The sequence below is a fragment of the Oryctolagus cuniculus genome, chromosome 18, assembly GCF_964237555.1.
Source record: "Oryctolagus cuniculus chromosome 18, mOryCun1.1, whole genome shotgun sequence".
NCBI lineage: Eukaryota > Metazoa > Chordata > Mammalia > Lagomorpha > Leporidae > Oryctolagus > Oryctolagus cuniculus.
The window spans coordinates 13,107,845-13,116,279 of record NC_091449.1 but is presented as its reverse complement, the minus strand read 5'-3'; the positions used below and the strand labels follow the sequence as shown (position 1 = coordinate 13,116,279).

At 59.0% G+C, this 8,435-nt stretch overlaps 1 protein-coding gene across 2 annotated transcripts; it reads right to left on the bottom strand.

Moving 5' to 3' along the window:
* Positions 1-550: 550 nt before the first annotated feature.
* On the bottom strand, positions 551-8,224 carry EXOSC5 (exosome component 5). 2 transcript variants are annotated; one of them, XM_002722310.5, is made up of 6 exons: positions 7,967-8,224; positions 4,972-5,085; positions 4,477-4,598; positions 2,730-2,870; positions 1,207-1,296; positions 551-857 (listed from the first exon to the last, which is right to left on the bottom strand). In XM_002722310.5, exons 1-6 carry the CDS (start codon positions 8,196-8,198, stop codon positions 765-767), a joined length of 792 nt encoding a protein of 263 aa, XP_002722356.4. In that variant the 5' UTR covers positions 8,199-8,224; the 3' UTR covers positions 551-764. The 2 variants fall into 2 exon arrangements, with proteins under 2 accessions (XP_002722356.4, XP_069918250.1); XM_070062149.1 differs by lacking the exons at positions 551-857; positions 1,207-1,296 and adding an exon at positions 1,312-2,650 and having other exon boundaries at positions 2,683-2,870; positions 7,967-8,222.
* Between the last annotated feature and the right edge of the window lie 211 nt (positions 8,225-8,435).

Below are 8,435 nucleotides of genomic sequence, written 5' to 3'. Positions count from 1 at the left end.
TCATGCAGAGCTGAGAGGCAGTGGTGACAGCTCCAGTACTTCCTGCTGCCCACATGGAGACCCAGATGGAGTTCCCGGCTCCCGGCTTTGGCCTGGCCCAGGCACAGATCTTGTAGGCATTTGGGGAGTGAACCTGCAGGTGGAAGATCTCTCTGTTGCCTAAAGTAACCAGGGACTGCAATGGCAGCTGCCGCCATGTCGCAGGGTACGTGGGGGCTGAAGCAGCAGTGCCAGGTCCTCCTGTAGTCTGTGAAGCCCTGTGTGCACACGGTGCACCTGGGTCTCCCATAGACAGTGGCTACTGCCCCCATCTCTTCTGTCCTGGCTCCTACTGCAGTCACACTGGCTACCTTGTGAGTGCTTAACCCCGGGGGCCCTTGCCCCACAACCTCTAAGAGCTCACCCCTTTCCCCCTTCAGGGTCCCACCTGACAAACAACCACTTTTTTAGGCTCCACGATTCCTGGATGGTAGCGCGTGGGTCTCATTCACTGCCAGCAGGCAGTGGCTGTTCCACAGACGTGGTTAGTAAGGAGGGAGTATCAACACAGTGACTGTTTTTCCTTTTAATTTGATCCAGGGAGTGGGGGTCTGTGCCCCGGGGCCTGGGGGCCATGGCTTCCCTAACTCCAGGAGTCCCCACAGCTGCACACCCACAAGCTCGCCCGGGCACACAGGGACACAGTCTAGGCTGGGCCACTGGTGGGTGACCAGCCAGAGACAAGGGTGGTGTTGGCAGGGGGAGGGCACCGGCCTCAGTTTCCCTCAGCTCTTGGAGTAGCGCCGGAGCAGCGAGTCCCGGTAGAAGCGGAAGACGTGTTGCGAGGCAGTCTGGGCTGCAGCCAGGCACTGCTGAAGCTGCCCAGGGGGAGACCAGTCAGTGTCATGGTTTCACCCTGCACCCACCCATGGCTGGGCTAACTCCCAGAGCCCTGAACCCATTGGCTCCCCGAGGCAAGGCAGGTGGTGGGGGGCTGTGTGCTCCCCTCCTTCCCATGTCCCGAGTTCACTGAGTAGGACACAGGGAGAGGAGAGAGGGCGAGGAATTCGGTGTTCAGTCCTCAGCCCAAGGGGACTGGGCATCCTGACACCTGCAAGGGCCCTTGGCCTTGCAGAGCCCCAAAACCTCAGTGCTCACAGAGGGCTTGGGAGTTCATGCCCTGGGCCCCAAATAACCTAAAGAGCCATCCAATCTCCACACAGGTACCTCAGCATCTGAGTAGAGCCCCTTGGTGGTAGACATCAACAGCTTCCGGTCCACACTGTCCAACGCAAAGGTCAGCACTGCGCGGGCCTCCTAGGGATGATGGGGAGATGGTGGTGGGAGACCTAGGTCCTTCCGCTTAGATAAAATCTCAGTGAGTCCCAAAGAGGAGGCTCCTGACCCTTAGCCTCGAGGCCTGGCATTCCCATAGCCAGGTGCACTGGCTACAGACCACGCCCTCCCTGCTTCCCTGGGCAGTGGCTCCCCACACCCGACTCCACCCATGGTGCTGGTCATTCACCAGGTGTCTCTCAGTCTCTCCCCTGCCTTCCAGGCTCTGTACCCTGGAAAATGGAAGCCAGCAAACTACATTTCCCAGAATGCCTTGCCAGGCAATGTTGCCAGTCACTTGGGAGACTGCAGGCAGCAAAAGCTACACCTGGGTCTCCCATAGACAGTGGCTACTGCCTGACTGCGATGGAGGGAGGACAGGTTCTGGACTTCAGCTGCCAGGACAGAGCGGGGACATCTTTTGTGCATCCAGAACCGACTGCCGCGTCTCGGACACAGGGCAGGAGCTGGCCTGCAGCAGCAGCAGCAACACAGGCCGGTGAGGCTGCTCACCTCCGGGAGTTGCCCTCTTCCCTTTCTGCTCTTCCAGCTCTGCTAACGCTGGTGTGGCCAAGTCCCTGCCTTATGCTTCTCTATCAGAAACACCCCCGGTGGAGGCTCTTCTCCCGACAGCTTACAACCTTGAAAGTCCTGGGCGGGTCACTCAGAACCCCTAGTGCCCCAGGACTCTGGGAACTGCAGCCAGTGAGGGACACTCTCTCTCATCCCCTTTGCTTTTGAGTCCCTTGAAATGGACTCAGGGAGCTGAGCCACAGCCTCAGAAGATGCTGGGCCCACAGAAGGAAGCCAAGGTGAGGAAAACAGCAGGGCTGATGGGGCTGGCACTGTGGGGCAGTGGGTTCAATGCTGCCTGCAACACCTGCATTCCGTATGGACGCTGGTGAAGTCCTGGCTGCTCCCTTTCTGATCCAGCTCCCTGCTAGTGCACCTGGGAAAGCAGCAGATGTCCAGATGCTTGGGCCCTTGTGGTCCACATGAGAGACCTGGATGGAGCTCCTGGCTCCAGCTAAGTCAAGCCTCAGCTGTTGGGGCCATTTGGAGAGGAAATCAGCAATGGAAGTTCTTCTCTCTCACTGTAACTCTGCCTTTCAAATGCATAAACGAATAATCTCCAAAAAAAACAAAAAACAGCAAGCAAGAGTGTGAGTAGTGGGAAATCCTGACAGGGCCTGGGGCCCTGGCTCTGGCTAACTTCTGTTCTTTCTCAGTTTGGTGAAGACACCCAGTCCTTTCCCTGCTTTGCTGATGTAAGTCTGGGGTGGGTTCCTTGCACCTGCGGCTGAGGGGACCCTGAAGAGCAGAACAGGGGCGAGACGCCAGGGCGCCACTGCTCCAAAGAGCAGTGAGGCCTGGAGGAGGAGACAGCCCTTCAGCGCCCTGGTCTTCCCACCAACCTTCTCTTGCTTGGCCGTGGGGTCCAGCACGAGGGTGCCATCAGAGTCCAGGGCACAGGTGACCCCGCAGAAGAGAGCCCGCATGGGCACACCCGCGTCCACCAATGCCATGCAGGCAGCATTCAGGCAGCAGGCCAGGAGCTGAGCACCACGGGTGGCAGTGGTTAAAGAAAAGTCTCTGTTCACGGCTGGCCAGCAGAACACACCCCCGCCTCCCTTCAGCCTGCCCATGCCTGGGGCAGACATCACCAGTGGGTCACAGAAAAGCAGCCGGGCAGGGGCGTTCCAAGTGGTTCTGGGATCAGGAAAGCCCAGGTTCCAGACCTGGCTTGGGTGTCTCAGCCGTGAGGCCTTGCCCAGGAGACCTGCAGAGTCTGTCACCATGATGCTTACTGAAGTCAGCCGCAGGCATCTGCAGGGCAAGTGTCCGAGACAAGAAACCTTCCCCGTCACGTGGGGAGGAGCACAGAATGCAGGAACCCAGCACTCCCAGGCGGCAGAGCTGGCAGGGCCCTGGAGCAGCCGTCTGCCCGTCAAGGGTGGGGTGTGGCACAGCGGAAGGCGGGCCCAGCACTGGTCACACCTGGCTCTGCCTCAGTCTTCCTCCCCAGACCCAGCAGAGCAGAATGGGCGCCAGCTTCAGTGTCAGTCACATCCGGCTCTGCCCTTCACCCTCGGCCACTTCCTCTGAATTTCAGCTCCCCCTCTGTAAAAGGGGCCACCACAGCTCTTCTGTGCTGCTGTCCACACAGCGCCGCCTCCAGCAATGCCTGCTCTGGCCCTCGCCCTCAGCCTCACTTGCTGAAACCACAGGGATCTTTAGGGGCAAGCTCCTGACTCAGGAGCTCTGCCTGCTCCAGGCGAGCCCAGTGCTGAGAGCGTGAAACCCACACTAGGGTGCAGGGTAGAGGGCACTGGCACAGGCTCTGGGGTCAGAGTCCTGCCTCTGCCACTCTCAGCGGTGCGGCCCTGGGCCAGCCTGTTCCCCTCTCTGGGTCTGTTTCTTCAGGAAACAGGAAGGGAAGGACGTGCAATGCCGGGGCCGTGGGCTCCAGCCCCGAGGGTCCGTACTCTGCACATCAGGAAGTGGCTGAGGCACTGAGGACAGCGCCTGCGTGAGTGGAGATCTCAGCTGGGTCTGCTCTCCTTCAGTAACTCAGGGCTGGGGGCGGACACCGGGGGCAGCAGGGAGATGCTGCTCGGGACACCCGTGTCACAGTGCCTTCAGTCCAGCTGCCTGCTAATGTCCACCCTGGGACGCTCAAGTGTCTGGGTCCCCGTCATACATGTAGGAGACCTGAGTTCTGAGCACCTGCTTTGGGCATTTGAGGGAGTAACCAGTGAATGGAAGCTCTCTGTCTGGATCAGAAGTGGACCAGCTGGGACACGAACCGGCACCCATAAGGGATGCTGGCACTGCAGACAGCAGCCTTACCCACTACGCCACAGCGCTGGCCCCAATCAATAAAATATTAAAAAAAAAAAAAAAAAAAAAAAAAAAGCTAGCAGGCTGGGGAGGACGTGAGAGCAGTAGCAGGGTTTTGTGCGTTCACTGATCCATGACATGGGTTTTGCAATTTGAGAGATCTCTCTCTGGCTTTCAAATAAATCAAATCATTAAAAAAAAAATATCAAGTTAGTGCCTATGAAGTGTCTAGGGGATTTCTGGCCAGCAGAGGGTGTGCACCTGGACCTCAAGGGAGGCAATCAGGAGGTTCTGGGGGAGGTGGCTTAGGAGCAAGGATACGGAGCCAGCGTCACTGACGATCTGCAGCACCACAGTGATGGAGGTGCGCGGGTGCAGCGCCCCCAGCACGACGGCCTCGCATGTGTTCCGGATCATCCGCTCCCGGTTCCTCTCTGCCACCCCTGGGGAAAGCGAGGGCAGGAGTCGGGCTCCTTCCCCATTGGCTCACCGCCCTCAGCTGCGGTGGTGCAGGCACTCACACGGGTGACAGAGCATGTCCAGTGTGCGGCAGGCAGGGGGGTAGCCGCCACCCACCCCACCCCTGCTTCCCCAGCATGCACCAAGGGGGCTGTCAACCCTGCTCCCAGCCCATGGGGACCAGGGACCGGGGAGCAGAGGGTAAAAGGGCAGAAAAGCAGGTTGATGGAAAGAACGGGGATGGAGGTAGAGACAAAAGTGACAGCGACAAAGAAACAGCCAGGGAGGCGAGAGGGAGCAGTGGAGAGTGGGGACAGCGGGCAGGAGGCGCCCGTGGGGGCAGCCGGGTCCCATTACCAGGCAGCCCGATCTTCGGCCTCAGGATCACTTCGAGCGTGGCTTTGTTGAAGATCTCTTTGCTGACCTTCACCTCGGCCGGCCCGTACACCCCTGCCAGCACGGAGGTGTCGCCTGGGGAGACAGCAGGGCAGGCTTCACCTGCACGGTCCCGGCCTCGGCGGCCAGGCGCACCGCTTTACCGGATGGGCTCTGAGCCCGACGGCCGGGTCCCTGTCACCCCTGCCACTTGGTGACACGAGTGCTTTCAGCACCTACCTGTCCAACCCTGCTTTCTCACCTGCAAAGAGGACAACGCTGCCTCCCCCGTGGCATCCTGGTTCAGCGACACAGTTCACTCAGATCGCCGCCTGGCACAGGCCGGGCGCCCGACAGACCGTGGCTGAGAGCAGCTGCTTTACCAGGAAGTTCTTCCGAGGAGCTAACCTCCTCCCTCTCGCTGCAGCGACCTCTGCATCTCCTTCCGCAGCTTCCCCAGCCCAGCTCCCTTCTCCGGGGCTCCCAGCCCCAGATTCTGCAGCGGCCCAGACAGCTGAGAAGGGTAAATACTCAGGTGGAGCCTGACTCCTGCTTTTTCTCAGAGCAGGTCGGGTGTAAGGGGAGGGAGGACTTGGGCATGAAGGGCCTGGCTCCTCGTCCCATCGGCCTGCTCCAGCTCTGGAACGGGGATGAATTTGCTCCCCTTCCTGGGCCTCTGTGTTGCCATGTGCACGGGGCAGACACCGCCCTGTAACGGTCTCCAGCCTGTCTGACCTCAGTCCAATTAGAAATCTGTTTACAGGGACCCCCAAAATCGCAAAACCCACGTCATGGATCAGTGAACGCACAAAACCCTGCTACTGCTCTCACTTCCTCCCCTGCTTGCTTGCCTTTTTTTTTTTTTTAAAAGATTTTATTTATTGGGGCCAGTGCTGTGGCGTAGTGGGTAAGGCTGCTGTCTGCAGTGCCAGTATCCCTTATGGGTGCCGGTTCGCGTCCCAGCTGGTCCACTTCTGATCCAGCTCCCTGCTGTGGCCTAGGAAAGCAGTTTTTGCTGCAAATCAGCACAGCTCCAGCTGTTTCAGCCAAGTAGGGAGTGAACCAGTGGGTGGAAACCACCCCTCCGCCTCTCTTTCTCTCTGTGTGTAACTCTTTCAAATAAACAAATAAATCTTAAAAAAAAAAAAAGAGAGAGAGAGAGAGATCTAGCATCTACTGGTTCACTCTTCATATGGCCACAATGACAGGGGCTAGGCCAGGCAGAAGCCAGGAACCAGGACTTGTTCTGGTTCTCCCTGTGGGTGGCAGGGGTCCAGGCACTTGGGCCATCTCCACTGCCTTCCCAGGCACATTAGCAGGGTGGTGGACTGGAAGTGGAGCGGCTGAGAGTTGAACTGGGGCCCGCATTCGATGTCAGCACTCCGGGTGGCGGCTTAACCTGCAGTGTCCCCGGAACACACTTCTTGAGAGTCTGCAAAGCACTGACTGTTATTCCACAGGGTCCTATGGTTTTGCAGTTTTAAAATTATTTTTAAATTTTAATTAATTATTTTGAAGGCAGAGTGACAGAGAGATAGCGAGAGCTTCCATCTGCGGGTTCACTGTTCAAATGCCTGCATCAGACAGGACTGGTCGAGGCTCAAGCAAGGAGCCTGGAACTCCATCTGGGTCTCCCATGTGGTTGGCAGGGGCCGCACTTGGGCCACCACCCTGTTGCCCTTCCAGGTGCATTAGCAAGGAGCTGGATCAGAGGCAGAGCAGCCAGGGCTCAAACGGGCACTCATGAGACGCCAGCCAGGCCAGCAGCTTAACCGGCTGCATCACAGCTCCCACCCTGCTCTGGGGTTTCAGACCGTGGGAAAGGCTACCTTTCTCCTTATTTCTTGTGTTCTAAAACACCTCAGCAAGACAGCCAAGCTGGAGGAGGGCTGGGCAAGTCTCCAGGGAAGAGACAACCGGGGGGGGGGGGTTCTGCTCCTGGGAGACCCAGTTTGCCCTCACCCCGGGGTGCTCTTAGTTCGGGGAGAATCTGTCCACCCGGAGGAGGCACCTGAGCGGAACCAGGTCCTTGCTGGGGTCTTCACTCCTGCCTGTCCCACCGGTACACGGACCGGCCTCCCTCCACTCCCGGCTTCCAGGCCACGGCTCTGCCAAGTCTCTTCTCTCCACCCCGCATCCATCACCAACTGCTGCCCCACTCCCAGCCCTTCTCACAGAAGCAGTCCTTGAGAGCAGTCTCCACTCACGTCTCTTCTTCCTCCCCTCCCGGCCCCACCACTCCGCTGCCGCAGCCTGGAGCTTCACCAAGGACCCCCAGCGGCTCAACCCTCCCGAGATCAGCCCCCCTTTCAGACCGGAACAACTGGGCGGCCCTTTCATCTCACACCCTTCCTCTCGCCTCCGGGACACCTCCGTCTCCTGATTCGTCCCCTGCCGCACCTGCCGCTGGGCGAGCTCTTCACACTTCCGGGAGCTCTCAAAGTTGGGGGGGCCCGGGGGTTAGTGCTGGGACCTCTTCTCTTTTCTGTCTACGCTCATTTACTCGCATGGAAAGATGCGGATATTCGCTCACTTGGTGGGGTGGGAGTAGGGGAGTACCTGTCAAAGGTGAGGGCGTCATCTATACTATACTTGGGGGGTAATATGTGCCCCGCTCTAGGGAGGAATTAAACCCACGGCGATGACCCGCCTACTCTACGCGGCATTTATGCAAACAGGCTGAGAGGGGCGCGGATCTAGTAAACGGAGGTGATTTACCCGGATAAGACCTTCCGAATTCTGGAAGTCATTCTTGCGGGGGTAGAGAGCGCTCCCTCCCGGTCTGGAGGGGGACGTGTGTATGCGGTGGATCCGGTAGTATCCACCCGAGCAATACGTTCCGCGGCAGTGAAGGAGAGGCAGGGGCCAGCTCGCATAGCGGCGAGGTCGGCCTCAGTGTTCCATAGCCCGCTCTCCCACACAAACACCAAATGGGTGAACGTGACCGGGGCGGTACGCACCTGGGTTAAGTTCTTACCTTGCAGGAAAGAAGCAGAGCCATCCGGCCTGGACAGCAGGTTCTGTTCGCAAGCAAAGTGCCGGAGGCTGCAGCCAGGGCCCCGAGAGCGACACTCTGTCCCAGTGTCAGCGTGGGCATTGGCGCCAGCAGCCACCACCCCCTCCATAGTCCCAGAGCCCACGTGCAGGCCGGACCGTCGCTTCCGCCCAGCAGAGTGCGCTTGCGCGCAAGTTGCGTACCCAGTGCGCATGCGTGGGTCCGCTGGCTAACTGGGCGCGCGCACGTGGGTTAGGGTTTACAAACAAATATGACTCCGTCCGCTCCCCGCCTCCCCACTAAGGCAAAGCCATTGGACAATAGAGGAAAGGGGGCGGGCTTTGGCACGGGCTCGTCCTACCCAAGGCCCCCGGGCCTTAAACCTCGGGCGTCCTGATAAGGTTGCCCTCTTCTTTGCCTGTTTACATGATCAACTACAACGGGGCTATCT

What these genes read in the sequence shown, in the direction of transcription:
- EXOSC5 (XM_070062149.1), bottom strand. Translation starts at nt 8,198, where the DNA reads ATGCGCACTGGGTACGCAACTTGCGCGCAAGCGCACTCTGCTGGGCGG. An exon ending in CTCTGCTTCTTTCCTGCAAG is followed by an intron (nt 5,086 to 7,966) that starts GTAAGAACTTAA and finishes CTGTCTCCCCAG; the next exon opens with GCGACACCTCCGTGCTGGCA. An exon ending in GCCGAAGATCGGGCTGCCTG is followed by an intron (nt 4,599 to 4,971) that starts GTAATGGGACCC and finishes CGCTTTCCCCAG; the next exon opens with GGGTGGCAGAGAGGAACCGG.